This window comes from Gadus chalcogrammus, chromosome 9 (genome assembly GCF_026213295.1).
Source record: "Gadus chalcogrammus isolate NIFS_2021 chromosome 9, NIFS_Gcha_1.0, whole genome shotgun sequence".
Lineage (NCBI taxonomy): Eukaryota > Metazoa > Chordata > Actinopteri > Gadiformes > Gadidae > Gadus > Gadus chalcogrammus.
In genome coordinates this window covers 16,025,689-16,044,396 of record NC_079420.1, presented here as the reverse complement: position 1 = coordinate 16,044,396, position 18,708 = coordinate 16,025,689, and the positions used below count along the sequence as shown (strand labels likewise).

General features: G+C 41.3%; 1 protein-coding gene across 3 annotated transcripts in view; it reads left to right on the top strand.

Moving 5' to 3' along the window:
- gnao1a (guanine nucleotide binding protein (G protein), alpha activating activity polypeptide O, a) overlaps window positions 1-18,708 on the top strand; it is a 69,087-nt gene that overhangs the window by 10,269 nt on the left and 40,110 nt on the right. For all 3 annotated transcript variants that reach the window (XM_056599458.1, XM_056599459.1, XM_056599457.1), the window contains exon 3: window positions 9,877-10,018. In XM_056599458.1, the coding sequence (XP_056455433.1) occupies window positions 9,877-10,018 (142 nt within the window). The remainder of the gene's footprint in view (window positions 1-9,876; window positions 10,019-18,708) is intronic.

The following is an 18,708-nucleotide window of genomic DNA, read 5'->3' as shown; positions in this document are numbered from 1 at the left end:
AATGTATTTTATCCCCTCGGGGTTTCCGTACTTGGATATAGGTATTCCAGCTCTCACGCTGTGACTGGGTGACTTCTGATAGGTACTAAGTAAACGAGACTATTTTCCCTTCCACGCTTGTGTCATTCTTGTCATATAAATATCTAAGTGCCAACGCTCGGTTACACAAGCGCCTATCTGCTTTGTGAGTGAGCCTCTGTCTGTTCGCGATGTCCCTCATAATATTCGAATGTGAAAAAACACTCCCGCGGTACAAGCGCCTAACTGCTTTGTGAATGAGCCTCCGTCTGTTCGCGATGTCCCTCGTTTTAAAGTAAGGAAATGCCCAGCAGGAAGCCGCCGCCCTATATAGGATATATATATCCCACTAATTGAACCATGGTTTTGTCGCATTATTGACATATTGACGGCAACTGCGTAAAATAGGCAACCAGATATTCGAATAGTTCGAATTCGTGATTTTTTTCCAAACGAACATTCGAATGTCATTTTTGAGCAATTTTGACAGCCCTAGTTGGCACTGTTGCTTTTTTTGTTCTGGGATGTTGAGTGTGTGCTGCAGGGTGCTGCAGCAGCAGCACCATGACTCCCTGACAGAGCAGGGAGGTGAGGCCTGATGGAAGAGGGTATGTACTATGTATGTGTTCAGGTTGTCCCAGGTTGACCTTAAGGCGAGAAACAAAATGCTCAGAGATCACAGCGAGTGTTGTGTGTGTGTGTGTGTGTGTGTGTGTGTTGTGAGTGTGTGTGTTGTGTGTGTGTGTGTGTGTGTGTGTGTGTGTGTGTGTGTGTGTGTGTGTGTGTGTGTGTGTGTCGGCGAAGCGGACAGTGAGAGTGCTGGGTAGGGTTGGGGTTTGTGTTGCTGGCACCTTGGGGTTATTTATAGTTATTCTCTCTGGTTTTCCTTCTCTATGTCCCTATCCGCCTCCTGTCCTCTTCTCCCCTCACGTCCATTATCTCCCAACACATTCCTGGCTCTCTCGCGGTCCTCTCGCTGTCCTTCTGAGATACAGTGTTGCACACACTCACACACGCATCAGTACTCCCTGAACACATACACACACACACATACATAGGGTGTAAGTAACCAATTCCAGTAGTTTTTGATAAGACTTTGTCTGTGGGCGCTGGCCATGTCAAAGCTTCACTACCTGAGGTTGGGTCGGGCACCATGACATCCTATGAGATGATGTCGATATTAACTTGGCTATGAAACGCCACTAGATATAATTAGAAACAATACAATAATGATGCTGGAGCATAATGGGAACCACATGGTTTCCGTACTGTGCAAAAGCAATTTTAATTGTCATCGCACCAAGGTCCATTTTTTAATGCCCTAGCTTGTGAATAATCAGTTTATCTTACCACGTTCTTTTTTCATAGTCACCATGGTCACTGTGCTAGTGTAGGAGGACATGTTAGAGGTAATCGCTTATTACGTTACCCAACACACAGTCCAATTATTGCATACATAGCGGTAAACTACATTCATAGACCTATAATTATCGCTATCTGTATTATGAATCAATAATTTATCTCGATAGCAGTCAGCTCTACAAGCCAATGTTTATTTGCACTGTGGTATGTAAATATAGGGTTTGCACTAGACTATTCATTTTAAAAGGTTCAGGGTCGAATCCATCAGTATTCTTAAAGGGGACATATTATGAAAACAACACTTTTCCTGGGATCTGTGTTGTTTTGGGTCTCTGGTGCTCCCACACGCATAAAAACTTTGAAAAATCAGTATATGATTTTTGGAGTGAGATATGTATTTCAGAAAGTACCCCGCCTACAGTTACCAAACGAGCAAGTCAGTTTCGGCGCCCCCTCCTACGTAGGAAGGGGGCACAGTTGAATATTACCTCCCACTTCCCCACTGCCCTCCAATCAGAGCATTGCTAAGATTTTGTGGACCAGCGGACGAGCAGAGCTGCCGGACTGCCGCCGAGCTACCCCCGCCGGACTTTTCAGCTCCCGGAGAACACCGCCTGAGCTGCCGGACTGCCGCCGAAGCATCGGTGGCAGCCGGACGGCTTCGGGGGCGGCCGGACGGCTTCAACGGCGGCCGGAGTACAATCCCTTTCTCCTCCATGTTGCGGTTCATGGTCTTCAGGGAATCAAGGCCAAAGTTACTTTCCCCCGATTCTTCTCAACCATGGCTGAGATATCCCCCACTACGAGTCTTTTCTTGTTGTGGAAGTGCCAGAGACGTCAGACGCAGTCTTTATGATTCATAATATGATCCGAGGAGCACATAGCTTTTGGCCGTGATATTAGATATAATATTATATAAATACCCATATATAATATTAGTATTATTATATTATATTATATTATATTATATTATATTATATTATATTATATTATATTATATTATATTATATTATATTATATAGATATAGAGCTCCAGGAGTCCGCAAACGGCAACAATCCCTTCTCCTGCATGCTGTGGTTCAGTCTGACAGCTCATTGGTCGATGGACAGCAGCTCATTTGCATTAAAGTTACAGACACCAGAAACAGCGCATTCTGACGGGACTGAAACAGAGGGGATTAGTGGTAGGCGAGATATTTCCAGCAAACAGTTTCAAAAACATGTTTTCTGGAGCTCAAATACTATGTTTACTTGTTGTTAAAACACCATAATATGTCTCCTTTAAATAGTGTGATTCTTATTCTATTCTTATTTAAAAAATCAACATCTTCCAAATGACTGAAACTATTGGAATATTATTTTAAATAGTCCTACTATATATTTTTTTGTAGGCCTACTTGAGCTAGTGTTATGTATTTAAAGAGACGATTGCACAGCAATGCACTCTACGTTTGTTTATTTTTATGTAAAGGGTGTTCAGTTGCAACTGAAAGGAAATGGATACTCAAAGACTGATTTATGTTTGTGTCTATGTTCACATTGGACAGTGTGTGGCTTACAGTATTAGACACAAATATAAAAAAACTGTGGCTAATACAAGAGGCAATATGTGAGCTAATGCTGGAGAGGTTGTGAGTGAAAGTACGAAGGTTGACATGCTCTTTGCTATATCTGTCATCGTTTAAGACAGAATATGTTTGGGGGCAGAGATGCACTTCCTCATGAACGTCGTCATTTGTTTTTTTCTCTCTTTTTTTGCCAACAGTCATCTCGTGAATTTAAAATGTGCTTCTGCGGTGACTGCATCCTTAACGGATTGACTAGATTCTGATTTTGACGAGATTATCGAAAATATGTCTCAACACCAGTTACATTACAATGAAACCATCTATAGTGTATCAGCAGCCCAACATGATGGTGATGGCCTGTAGTAACTGATATTCTGGGTGACTTATATCTTTGAAGAAGACGAGATCTTGCATGACACCCATTGGCTGTCATGCAAGATTGCCACCGTTCTGCTGATGTCAGAGAATACTATGGAAAAACTGCCCATATGCCTTTCTGTCTCCCTGACGCAGTGTGAAATTAAAACTATGTTTCAGGTCAACACTCTGTGTGGGACAGGGGCCACATTTACACTCAACACACACACAGACACACACAGACAAACACACATACAGAAGAACCCACACACATACACACAGCACTCTCATTGCTGACAGAAGGGCTTGTAGAGTGGGTAATGAGAAAAGGTTCTCATGCATGAAAGCCTACGTTAGTGATTCAGTCAGCAACACAAACACCAGAGCCCGACCGTAACTGGATTTCAGGGGCCAATGCCAATGCTGATATTAGTGAGTAAGATATTACCGATATTCAAAATATAGATGTATCGGCTGTTTTAAAAAATATATATTTTGGTATCCGGGGGGTAAAGCAGCTCTTTGGGATTTGCATCTCGCCCTACTCAAATGCTTTGGGCCAAATCGGCATAACATTTAGACCATGAGCTTCAGGAACCAATTCACTGTATGATTAGGAGCTAAAAACCGTGACACAGAAAATAATGTATAACATCTAGTGGATTATGTGGATGTGCTTTTAGAATTTAGACGTTCAACCACCAAAGTGGAGGGATTCTAAAGAGGTAATTACATCTATAAATCAACCCCATTTCTAAGGCTTTCATATCGGCACATATCGGCACATATCGGCAAACATATTCAACGATACCGACAAATCTGTGACAGGACAATATCGGCCTGCCGATATATCGGGCGGGCTCTGTCACAAACATGCACACACAATTGTCTTTCTTTCTTTCTTTCTTTCTCTTTCTTTCTTTCTTTCTTTCTTTCTTTCTTTTTCTTCTTTTCTTTCTTTCTTTTTCTTTCTTTCTTTCTTTCTTTCTTTCTTTCTTTCTTTTCTTTCTTTTCTTTCTTTCTTTCTTTCTTTCTTTCTTTCTTTCTTTCTTTCTTTCTTTCTTTCTTTCTTTCTTTCTTTCTTTAGGATCTATTGAGCCTTAATATGGGTGTCTGTTAATTTAATTAGATTAATAGCTCCATCAAAAACCTCTTCACTTCACATCACATTTGAGCACTCTTAAAGGAGAAATCCGGTGTAAAATGGATCTGGGATATGTTTAGTATGATAACAAGTTGGAATGTTCGTTTGGGAGCAAAAAAGCACATATAGATTAGATGCATTCTTAAGTTGGCTGTTTTTAGCCAATTCTACCAAAACGCTATAAACTTGGAACGATAGGGGCATGTCTCATGGTAAAATCTAAATCGCTATTTTAAACCACTAACAAGGATAGAAGTAGCCCAACACTTCTTTGGTAGTATAATAAGGTTCTTAACATATAAAACGAGGTATTGATAACTTTGTAAGTGTACAGATTGTTTTTTTAAAAAGGACATTTTATACACACAATACCATTAGTAGTTCACCGGTCGACACCATCTTGTCTTTAAGACTTGATAAGTAGATTGGCGAACACAGAGCTTGGCTGTTGTTGACAAATGTCACAAGCTCTGTGCTCGCCAATCTACTTATCAAGTCTTAAAGACAAGATGGTGCTGACAGGTGAACTACTTATTAAAGCAGCATTATGAAATGCTCTTTGTCTTTTTTGTGTATGGAGAATTCTGTCCTGTTTGACAATCTGTATCTGTTTGTTGAGTGCTTCACCTGGTGTATCCATGCTACAGGCTGCCTTCTAAGAGAGTTAAGAAGTCTTGAGAGAATTGCACACTATGTAAAAAGTGTGTGCCACTTTTATCGGCCATTAGCAAACGTTTCTTCCGTTTCTTCCAGCTCTATCCCAAGGTCCAAATGGTCTTAAAATAAAGGAAAGCAGTACACAATGCTTTATCCGTGTTGCTGCATGGATGGGTGTCCATGTGTTGGTATCACCAGTGTATTCGCAGTTTGAGTAGTGTGATCCTAGTATTCAAAGAGAACCCTCATATAAACTGGTCCCAATCCTGTCCTGTCCTGTTACTACTATAGCTTAGTGCCACTATTTCGGTGGTGTGATCACATCCCTAAAGTAGCATTGAGGCCATGATACAGTGAGGAGATGTAGCTTTTAATCAGTGTTATTCGACCTGTGGGTACTGGTAGTACGAAGGATTTTTTCCTTCTATAGAAAAATGTACAATAATAATTAGAGATGCACCGATCAATCGGCCGCCGATTAAAAAAGCCGGTTTTGTATCCAATCGGCCACAATCGGTGACCTGCCGGTCACTGTCGTAATTTCCGTTTTCGGCCGATCAAACTCACCCGCATGCGCGTGCGTAGCACTCAAGGCGCCCAGAGCGCGGAAAGAAAACATGTCGCATTAAATCTGAAAGGACGCACTAAACTCACTATCCACGCGTCCCGGGGACGCATCTCATTTTCCCCATGAAACGATACATTTGAACCTTAAACAACTCGTGTTTAATGTACAGTAACTGGCCAAAGAAACCTTCTTGTGAGCAGGCCGGACAAGCGCTGTTTCAACCCTCTGCGCATCTACTCGACGCAGACGTGATCCCCTGTACAAAGTATCGCGACATGCTAATTTAGCCGCTACCAAAACAACTAGCTCGTCACCGCTGATTTAATTTCAACAATTAAAATACGAACTTCATAGTAATAAACCCACGTTTCCACTGCTCGGTGCTGTGCTCATTCGTGTCGATTATGTTTAACGTTTAGGGACGTGCTGTAATGAAATAAATGAAACATAATCCGGTGGTGGTGATGAAAACGACATTGAACGGCAGCCGCCATAAAGCCGAAACACATTTTTTAAACTGGGGAGTCGGGACCCATTGAATTTCTCAGGGACCCACCCAACTCGCCACCTGTGGGTCCCGGGGACTCCTACATTGAAAACCTATCAACATCACGCTATTATATATATAATTATTTCTTAGAAAATCGGTATCGGAAAAACCGGTTTTGGCAGGTCTACCTCCTTAAAACCGGAAATCGGTATCGGCCAAGAATTTTGCAATCGGTGCATCTCTAATAATAATAATAATAATAATTATAATAAAATATTATAGATATTTGAAAATGTTGTAAACATCATTCAGTAAAATATACTAAATAAAGATATAATTAGAGCTTTTTTAAATAGTTTAGTTTCTTGCGACACTAGGTTTTCCATTGTTCTGTTTCTATTGAAATCATGGAATCATTTATGTTTGCTAAATAAACTCACTGGGATCATAAGTGTTGCTGACTCTTTCTTCCCTCTTGTTCGCACCGGCCATGGCCTTCTTGCAGTAATAGTTACTCAGCCACTATATCACTTATCTTTGTTTAATCGTTTGAATTTTAGTTGATTGCGAAAGGTCTTGAAACCCATAAAAAAATACAAAACTTATTAAACTGAAAAGACTTCCATGAATCTGTATCTAAATCTAATAAGGTTATGATTGTCTTTGCTTTTTAATGCAAAAATGTGCTGAGACATAGTTGTGTGTGTGTGTGTGTGTCGAGTGCCACTACTGTTATAATTGCGGATGTGCGGTAAATGGTGTAGTCGTCACAGACCCTGAGATGATTACCACTCCCATCCAAGGTAGCTGGGGTATTGGCTATGGCTGTGTCTATGGTGTCTGTCTCTCTGTGTCAGAGAGGTAAAGTTTAGTTTCAATTGTGAAAATTAGGCAAAACAATTATACCAGAACTTGAATTTTAGCGTCTCATCCAGAAATGTATATAAATATTACATATGTCGTTATATAACTATAGTATACCGTTGTGTACGGTCCCCGGAGCAAGAAGAACAAGAATCAAAATGCAGTTTTGAGGAAACATTCGACAAAATAATATCCGAAACACTTCACCGAATATCCCTCAATCAAAAGTCCCTTCTTCTCCTCCGCCTCTCGCTGCTATCCCTTGTATCTGAACTCTCCCCGGTGACGCCCTTTTTGAGAGAGAGAGGTGTTGAAGAGGATTGTAACCAGATACGGACACTGAAAGCATCCTCTTCCAGGCGTAACGTTGCAGACGATGAGAATGCCTGGGAACAAAGTTAATAGCAACCCATTACGCGCCTGATCCCCTTTATTCATTACTTGAAGCCATTATAATGTTTGAGATCTATGCTCTTATTATGTTGTTGATGGAAATATGACTGAGAGGGTCGGACTGGTTCAAAAGTCGCAGATAAAAATCCAAACAAAGAAGAGCAATGGGATTTAATTCAGAATAATCTTTGTACAGGTCTTAGTAATGCACAGTATTTGTGGGACTCTAAACGTATCTTCCATTCATACTTTAGGTACATTAGTTACTAATTAGTAATGCCACTTAGTCATTATGTACACACAGACACACATTCTGTTGCTGACAAGTGGTCACCCATCACCCCAAGAACCCCAAGACGATGCAGGTTATAATCAGAGGCTTTTATTCCTCTGTTATTATGATCACTTTTTGGTTTTCTCTTCACTTTTTTCTTTCTGTCTGTGTTTCTGTCCTGTTGGTTGCTGTGAAAAAAGCATGACATTTGGAACAGCAGGGCGGGGAGCTGTTAGCACTGTGGACTTAAATGTCAGCCTAGCCTGTCAGTGATTCAAGAACACGCACGCACGCACACACACACACACACACACACACACACACACACACACAACACACACACACACACACACCACACACCACACACACACACACACACACACACACACAGCGCACACACACACACACACACACACACACACACACACACACACACACACACTAGGGCTGAACGATTAATCAAGTTCAAATCAAAATCACGATGTAATAGAACACAATATGCAAATCGCAAAGGCTGCGATAAAAAAGTAACAAAAAAAAGTAACACTTGTAGTATATTTGTATTTTTTGGGGGGGTTGTTACCGTTACCACACACACACACACACACACACACACACACACACACACACACACACACACACACATAAAACCCATGTACACACATACATAGGGGCATTAAACTGTATCCCATTGATACTTTTATCTTGCCTCCATGTTAATCCCCCTTAGTCTTTTCACATCTTACTTTATCTTTGAAATTTTGGGCTTGGACACATTAGTTTCTCCTACCCTTATCTCCAGTCCTCATCCCTCTCTAACTACTCTTTATTCATGTCCATTATTCTCCACGGGCTCTGTTCTTCTTCTTTCTTCTCCTCTTCCCATTGTCTCTCTCTTTCACTCTCTTCTCTCTCCCCTCATTTTAACCACCTCACTCTCACAGAGGTTTATGTGTTTTCCAGGAATAACCTACAGGAAGGCCCATTATAACAGACATATAGTAGAGGCCAGACAGACAGACATACATATGTTTCTCTCTCTCTCTCTCTCTCTCTCTCTCTCTCTCTCTCTCTCTCTCTCTCTCTCTCTCCTCTCTCCTCTCTCTCTCTCTCTCTCTCTTCTCTCCTCTCTCTCTCTCTCTCTCTCGTCTCTCTCTCCTCCCCTCTCTCTCTCGCTCTCTCTCTCTCTCTCTCTCTCTCTCCCCTCTCTCTCTCTCTCTCCCTCCTCTCCTCTCTCTCTCTCTCTCCTTCCCTCCATCAGAGAATGGTTTACTCTTGAAAGTAGGTTCAGGCTTTGGTCAGTGAGCACGGAGATGGAGAACATACAGATGCTTGGAGGAAAGTAATTTGTGCATGTGGGTCATTTGAGACCAGCTGACAGCACTTCCATGCGAATACACAGAAAGAGACGCACACAAACACAGACGGGCAGACCCACACGGGCTGACGGATCCATACACACACACACACACACACACACACACACACACACACACACACACACACACACACACACACACACACACACACACACACACACACACATTCACACACACATCCAACCAGCCATGCATGCATACACAGTGTTTCCCACAGACATTTTGGAGACTATGGGGGGGGGGGGGTATGGAGCGATTGTTGACGGGGGGGGGGGGGGGGTATGGAGCGATTGTTGACGGACGGAACGGGGGGGGTGGTATGAGCGATTGTTGACGGGGGGGGGGTGGTATGGAGCGATTGTTGACGGGGGGGGGGGGTTGTATGTCTTCAAACTTCGTCTGAGCAAAAGAAATTTTTTTTTTTTTTTTTTTAATAATAATAATTCATGTGCACGCAGAGACTATGGCGGCCGAAAGACTATGGCGGGGCGCCATAGTCTCGTCAATGTGTGGGAAACACTGATACACACAGACACACACACACAAATGCACACAACCTATACTAACACAGTAAAACAGTAAAAACACACACACATTCGCCCTATTTTTATGTCCTTCAGTGGTTCATCTCCATGCCTCAGCACTAATGAGTGAACGTGTGGTGAGTGTTCTTGTAAAGTTATAAAAACCCTTTTAAAGGCTTAATAATTTTTTACCATCATGTGATTGTGTGTGTGTGTGTGTGTGTGTGTATATTTCTGTGTGTTTGCATTTGTTTAACTCATTATTGTTTATCTGGCAGGATCATTCACGAGGATGGTTTCTCAGGCGATGACGTCAAGCAGTACAAGCCAGTCGTCTATAGCAACACCATCCAGTCCCTGGCCGCCATCGTCCGTGCCATGGACACGCTCGTCCTGGATTACGGGGACAAGGAGCGCAAGGTCAGCCACGCTTTTTAATGTTACACGACGCTGCACAATGCACACACACTCACCCATTCAAGGAGAAAGCTCTTCATAGCTCCACACACACAAGCAGTGCACAAATATGTATTTCCAAAACATATTTGATTCAATCACAAGGCTACAATAAAACGAACAATGTTATTGTGTGCAAAGCGATATTTTTGAACTCTTTGTTTTTTCTTATTGGACCAAGTATTAAATGTATATGAATGACTAAAGCCAAAGAAAGCCTTTGGTAAGAGATGTTATTGAAAGGGAAGTTAATGTCCCACTAACAAAACCACATTGCATCTCTGCTGTCAACCATGTGGAACAAAGACACTCATATGCTAACCATGCACAAATACCGTATACAGATGCTTGCTGTTCAAGAAATGACAGAATGAGGCCGGCATTTAGTTACCCTGTGAATAAGTTGCAATGGTAAGTTTAGGTAAAAGTTACTTGGTTCAGTTTTTCGTTTGCTACACAAAAAGGTATTGGATTTGCCTTGTTGACCGTCATTTGAGTTTCAAAGAAGTTACATTCTAAAGTGATTGCTTATTTTCACACTTTATATAACAGTTGATATACTTTTCATGCAGTTCGTTCAGTGTACCCAGTTAATGTTCGGTAAATTGGCCACTTCACCCATACTGAACACATATTCAGCATTTTGTAGTCATGGTTTTTGCACAAGCTCATTTGCTCAGGCTTTTGCAGCCAAGCAGAAAAGCATAGGCAAAGGACAGCTCAGCCTTTCAAGAATAACGCTTTGGTTAATCTCCACATCCAAATATATTTATAAAAATATAGAAAAAAATATTAATAAAAACCTAAAACTCTGTGTACCTGACTCCCCATAGTTGAAACCCAGGTTTTTAATCTGGTGAAATTGTATTACCCAGCGCCCTTTTTGCAAAGGAGATTTTAAGATAGGATGTATATCTGTAGGAGGGTTCCTCGTGTTTTTTAACAAGCCTTACATCGTTTCCTGGCAGTTCGCTAGATAGAAAATGAGTGCATAACCCTGTAATATTTATTGAAATGAGCATCAAAGGAACGCGTCATCAATCTCGTTGATACACTGACGGCCCAGAAACTGTGCTGGAATGCAGAAATATCCTGAAGAAGGCCCCCCTTGGTTTGGTTCATTCTGGCTGGTTTTGAACATGTTATGGAACTCTGCAGCACAAAAAAACAACACTCATCTTAATTCAACCCTAATTGAGCGCAACAGGCCTTTGACTTGTGGAAAGCAGTACATTCTTCAATTAAATTCATGGCTGTTTAAAGTTGTTTTTTCCAGCATATCTGTGGAAAAGACTAAGACGAACTGGGAGTAGAAGTGGGATGCCTTGTGAATACGTATTTTGGGAAGCATGTGTACTTCATGTTGAGCTCTATGTTTATCTGACTGGTCCTTTTTGTATGGCAAATACAAACAAGTTTTACTGGTGCATCTTTATGTCAGTTTACTTTGATGATATAATAATGTACAAGGAGCCGGCTAGTCCTTGGGAAACGCTTCAGTCCCCGTCGTCACAATGCTCAAATCCTTAGCCCCCAGCCGTTCTTTCATACGTCCTTCAATCAATAACTGAGCCAACATAAACATAACCAAAAAGGGCTCCTCAATGTCAATGCAATGAAGGGGGTTATTTTAATGAGTACTTGCCACATATCTAACTGGTATTCAAATAACTTTTAGTCTATCTTTCTTTCAAACTATTTTTAACTTTTAGATTTTAGGCCTTGTGTAAGCAAACCACACTAGTGAAAATGGAAAATATAAAGTATGACCACCCTGTTGGTTCACATTAAGGTCATTCAACTCTCAGTGTGATCTTGTTTGTTTTGTTTGAATGTGTCACAACTTGATATTTATCATGTTGATCGTGATGGCTACATTATGGCAACAAAATTTACATATAGAATGAATAGCTAGCCTGACCTCTGTATGATCCTACTTAGGCTCGAATACATTGAAGTTGTGCACACTGCTGCGTTATATAAACCAAGAAGAAACCGCACACAAGCACACGCATGCACACACGCACAAATTCACGTAAACACACACACAAACACAGCACAGACACTGAATCATTCTTTTAAAGCAGGGATTATATTTAATCCCAATTAGAGAATTTATATTTTGAGTAGAAGGGCTGTGTAACAGTATCAATAAGGAATTTGTGTGTGTAGCAGTTTTAGTTTCTTTTATTGAAAGGCAACCAATGCAACATTTTTAATTTTCTTATGAGGTCAATTAAACCAATTAGGCTGAACACAAAAAATATCATAATAAGCATAAAACGGCAACAAAGAAAGGCTTTAGCCAAATAGCCTATTTCATAAAGCATTCCTCAACATTTGTTTAACAACCTGCCATGGCTTCCATTCTTTTAAAAAGGGAAAGTTGCTCTCTATCTACACTTGTTCACGGTGCAGAGAATTAGGCTTGTGCTGCTTCTGCACGCACAGGAAGCTGTCCTTTTCCTTTCAGAAAGTAGCGGCTGTGTACTTTGTGGGATAATTGGTTCTGACAAGTAGAGGTTCATCTGCGAAGCGGTTTGGTTGCTGGGGTTGCCGCCACCATGTTCCACATCTTCATCCAGAAATTCAGCATACATAGCCTGCAAAGAGCTAGCTCTTGGTGCTTTCTCTGGAGGTTTAGAGCTGCTCACCACCGAACTGTTACCAAACATCCTGCCGTTCTGGGCCGGGGCCTGGACAGGTGGCCAGTATACCCAGAAGCAGAAAACATAGCTGTGGCTCGAGTGAGTGTGGGAAACTTTTTAATTATTAAAAATAAAAGAAAACATAAGGTTTATTTTATGCATTTCGTAGGTTAGGATCTCTGTGTTTTTATAGCTGATCATATTACATTTGAGTTTTACAACGCAGCCTTCGATGAATTTTAAGAAAATGACAAATATTTTCTAAGGACAGCCTACTTATTTTTTATCAGTCATTTTGCCCTCATAACAGAAATATTTAGCCTCCTAAGGTGTTTTCTTTTTCCCACCTGCTCAGGGTCAATGTCACTGACCTTCCAACATAGAGGCTTCGATGGTTGTAGCACCTTTGTCCATCCCTGCTGTTCTCTCAAGGAGACGCGAGAGAGCTCTAATAAATGGTGTAATATCTGCAGCTGATGCAGTTATCTGTGGCATCAGCTCTTTGAATGGTGCGTGGAGGGATATCATATTTTCGATTAATTTCCACAGATTAACGGAGAACGTTGGAGGCAAGTCGTAGTCGGCTGCATGTCCGTTTCTGTAGTAGGAGTCTCTGTAGAATATGAAAAGTGCTTTTCGAACTAGTTTTTACATCCGGCTGCAGTCTTTCTGTAGGCTGGCCCAGTTGTTGCTGAATAGTTTGGAGTCTGGAGTACGCTAACGTGGAATGCTTCAAATGACAGACGATATGTCTCCATGCTGCTGTTATATCTAAGATGCTTCGCTGTGGCTAGTGGTATCCCTTAGTATAATGTGCAGTGTTTCCCCTACAATTGTTCAGGCCAACGAGCGCCCCCGCCAGGCCAACAACCGGCCAAAAAAAGAAAAAAAATGAAAAAGAGAAAAAAAAAAAAATGAAAAAAAAAAAAATCATTTTTTTTTTATTATTATTATTATTATTAGCCATAATATCATAACCATCCAAGCTCACCACCAGCTATCTCAATATGTATTGGTGCTTTATGCTCCTGTACATGAAATTAGTTTATGTTAAATCAGCTTTGTTTTTAGAAAAACACTGTTTATTCTCCGGCAGAAGAACTATACCACGAACCGATCGCGTAAATGCGACGTCTGATTGGTTCAGCCCGCCGTTACCATGGACATTTTTACCGCCCCCGCGAAACACAAGCCTCGTTCTTTATATGTCCATAACTTAACCAACTTCTGATGGCTAAGCAAGTGTTTTATATGGAAATAACCAACAAATACTCTAGCATCCCGTGAAAAATGTGTAACAAATCACACTATCAGCTCTTACCACCGGGCCTAAAAAAAATTCTAGGGGAAACACTGATGTGTACCTATATTCCTGGATTCCCCCGGATCAGAACATATAACTAAACGGGGCAGCCAGGGGCTCTGCTGTGTGTGAGCCTGTGAATACTTGACGATGGAGAACAACGTTGGTTTGTGAGTTTTGATCAATAAAGTACCCTGGTAAACTTAACATGGACATGGGGCATGCACTGGAACTCCAGATGTCACTCGTAGAACAAATGAATGTGACGTTATCGTTTAAAAGGCTCAATATGTGTACACACTGTTTGGTATAACTGAGGCTTGCATACGTATGTAAAATATTGAGGTCCTGGAAGGAGATAGCGTGGACCTAAGAAGGTAACGAGTGGACTCAGAACCATTCCTCTTCCACTACAGAGAGAGGTTGCTGATGAAGGCCAATGTATTCCTAACTTTGAAGATTGGTTGACAAATTGGTTGACATACACATTAATCAAAATGCTGTCCGTGTATGGCAAAAGACTGTGTGCCATGCATAGACAAACATGACACACATTACTATGACATTATCAAAAGGATAATGTCACCAGAACCAGTGCAATTCATTCCTGTCACCCTTATGCCATGAATTCATGAAAATCTAATATCTAAATATTTTATTTAATTGCGTGGTGGTTTGAGATAGGTAGGCACATGTAACTGACATGATGAAATTAAACTAGCAGCTATTTAGCAGCTATCACTCTTTATGCTTTCTGTCCTTTCTCTCTCTCCCTCCACCCCCCGTCCAAACAGCCTTTTCTCTGGGCCTGACCAGTTGCTATGGCAACTCTGTGTTTTGTCTTCCTCTCAACACATTCCGCAAGACCGTGTCTAATGGTGGTGTGACATAGACACACACGCACGCACACACACACACACACGCCAAACGCACACACACACACACACACAAAGCTTGAAGCAGGTTTCTCAACAGTCCGTAACCGAACAGTTTTTTTATTTTTTGGTCGTGTGACATGAAGGAACATGGGACATGACTGCACTCCATTCTCCATACTGCTTCTGAGGCAAACCATGATGAGGTGTTGAATAAGCATTATATGTGAAGAAGTGCACATGCTTCTAGTGATTATTAGGGATTTAGATTTAAAAACATTTGCCAGTTGTGCGTAAGCCTGTTTGAGGATTAAATGACGTGGATGGGGTGAATATCATAACATATTTTTGGTTGAAAGTTAACCTTAGCACTTACAACCACATACAAGCATTAATACCACTAATTGCTGCAAAACATCTACTGACAGTACTGTGTAGAAGCATTAGTGTGGTGTGCTTGTGTGTGTGTGTGTGTGTGTGTGTGTGTGTGTGTGTGTGGTGTGTGTGTGTGTGTGTGTGTGTGTGTGTGGTGTGTGTGTGTGTGTGTGTGTGTGTGTGTGTGTGTGTGTGTGTGTGTGTGTGTGTGCGCGTGTGTGTGTATGGGGAGGGGGGTTGGCTATGGTTGGCAGGATGTGTCTACTCCTACATGTCCCATGAGATCAAACACAAATTATGAGTAAGCTGGATGTTTCTGACTGACTGCTGGCAGAAGTGGGCAGTCAGCATAATACTTGTTGGAACCCGCAGGTTGAAAAACTGTTATTATATGAAAAACGATGCTCTGAGTTTTGTATTATTATTTTTTATTATTATGTCTGTGATCGGGCCTCATCATCTCTATTGCCGGGTAGCAATCAACACAGTGGTTAAGTTATAACTGCTCTTCGGTGTCTGGATGAATCTCTTAAAAACATCAGTTTCATAACCAATTTATATTGATTTCTTTGTGATTTCTCTTTCCAGTCATGAGTTAAAAAGGCCTGGGTCTGGGAGCATACTAGCAGTCTAAAATAGAAGCTTATAGCAACAGTGCAGTGCAGTGTGTGTGTGTGTGTGTGTGTGTGTGTGTGTGTGTGTGTGTGTGTGTGTGTGTGTGTGTGTGTGTGTGTGTGTGTGTGTGTGTGTGTGTGTGTGTGTGTGTGTGTGTGTGTGCGCATTCGTGCAATGCTTTTCGTTCTGCTATATGTCTCTATGGTGATTGCTTCAAAAAGTTGGCAGTCCTTTGGATTTAGCCATGCTTGACCCTATGTGTATGCTTTCAGCATGTTGTATATTCAGAGTTTGTGGGTTTGTGTGTGTGGGGGCTTGTAGCCAGGCAGTCTGATCAAATTGCCTTACGTTATTTACATCCACACCCACACCAAAACACATATACACAGTCACACACACACATATATATATATATATATGTATATATATATATATACACACACAAACCACACACACAAACACAAAGATACACACAAGCAGATACACACTCCCCCGTGCAGAAACACACAGGATAAGGCTCAAATGCAATAAACATTTTCTCAGCTCTTGCTGTCGGACTTAGTATATATAAAGCATCAAATTGCCCAAAATGTAAAAAATTTCCATCAAACCATGAGTCCTTTTATTAACATAGGTTGAGTGAGGATATTTCTCAGTTTTGTCAGGACAAGGAAAGGTAATGAAAAACACACACCTGCTGTATTTTCCACCATCAAGTGTGTAATATGAATTGTTTAGTATTGTTCCTGTTATAATGCCCATCCTGGTTGTCATTAACTGTACTATATACTGCGTGCTGTGGCTCTTAATGAAACACATTGACAGGGCCACGGCTTCAAGGCCACAGCTGTTATGGAAACCGGCTAATTATCCTCTTGGGTTTCTCTGCCTGTGCCGGTCCGGGTTTCTGTCTGTCTGTCTCCCTGTCCGCGTGATGTGAGCATCTTCTCTGTGATGATGACGTCTATGTCAAGTAAAGATAAATAAGTATTAATATTAGGTTACTATAAGGCAAATTAAAAAAGGTTGCTATAACAAATATAGCAAAGTAGCGATATATCTTTTTCTGAAAATCCATATGAGGTAAAGGCGTACAGAGTTGACTCACTGACTATGATTCATTGTACTCTACTAGTATTCAGTAACCTTTGTGTTTACTTTCTAACTGAAGTTAAGGTACTTGCATTGCCACTGTAGCCACGAAGTGTGATACTAAGGCCAAGCCAATCTCCTGTCCTCTTTGAGGTGTAGATTCCTTTAATTGTCTTGCATCCTTGCAAGACAGTCAAACATGGCCACTACTCGCCGAGATTGTATTGCAAATGAACTTGTTCTCTCCAGCCATGGCTGACATCAGCCATGGCCAATCCCAAACTCTCCACGATGATCACTCCCCCTCGCCTTGGTTTCCTTTCTTGTTACTGCCAACAATGGGAAAGTTACCCTATAAGAATCATGAGCACCCATTGGCTCATTAAATATATGCTTGATCAATTGTAATTTTAGAGTTATGCTTAATAAAACAGTTACACCTACAGTTACTCCAAACGCTACAAAGTGCTACAAATACGGACGATTATCCCAGTTTTCCATCAATGCCACTGTGTGACAGTCCAAAGCCGAATTGCACACGCTTGTCTGGGTGAGGATGGCCTTGGGGAAGTCATTCGTAAGACCTCTGTGAGCGTGAGTTATTGAGATTAGCTGCAAAGAAATTGGCAAATTGACCCAGTCGTCATTGTTGCCCTTTCACGTAGTATTGGCCTTTGACTGAGCCCCTTCAGATGGACAGATGGAGATCAGCCCCGCTGCATGTGACATTTGTCCTCAGCCCTGCTTAGCCATCACAATAGAATGGGACTGTGGAGGCAGGCCATTGCTGTGTGTGTGTGTGTGTGTGTGTGGTGTGTGTGTGTGTGGTGTGTGTGTGTTGTGTGGGTGTGTGTGTTTGTGTGTGTGTGTGTGTGTGTGTGTGTGTGTTGTGTGTGTGTGTGTGTGTGTGTGTGTGTGTGTGTGTGTGTGTGACAGACATGTGTTGTTTTCAGGTGGTTCACCAGGTTGCTGTTGTTTCCACCTCTGGTTAAAACAACACAGCGACACAACTTACAAAGTATCGTCTCTTGGTCGAGGTCGTAGACCTTCAAACCAAACCCCAAACCCTTTGTTTTTAAACAATTCATCGTCTTTTTCCTGATTGGGATCATCATCAATGTCAACTTGCCTGTCTGCCTGTTTTCTCATTTATAAAATTAAGTGTGTCGATTTTATTTTTGTTGTTTACTGTGTTAGCGAACAGCTGCTGCCTACACACAATTGTTGTTGCTACATTCGTGCAAGGAATGCATGCTACATCACTCCACAAAATAGGTCAACATGCTTATTGTTTACCGAAACAGTATGTTTTCATTAAAAATACAAATTGAAGAAGCTACTAACTACTATCACGATGTGACATTAGAACAAAACAATATGAACGCAAAATTAGAATTTATGAATATATTTCATTATCCATGGTATCGTCAAATCTAGATCATGGTGCAACATAATACCGATATCCCAGTTCATACCGGTATACCGTCCAGCACTACTGTGTGTGTGCTTCTACTGCTTGCATGTGTGCAAGCAGTATGTCCATACATGAAAGTTAACGAGCATTGACTGCACACCTTTGAAGCTTTGTGAGTGTGCGTGCGTCTATGTGTGTGCTGACTGTTATTTGATCCCCCTCTCTCTTCCTTTATACTGTCAATATCTTCTCCCAATGCTCTCTACTCAGAGAGTCTCTCCGTCGCAAATGTCTCTCGCTTATTATATTTGTATCATTTAATAATTCATTCT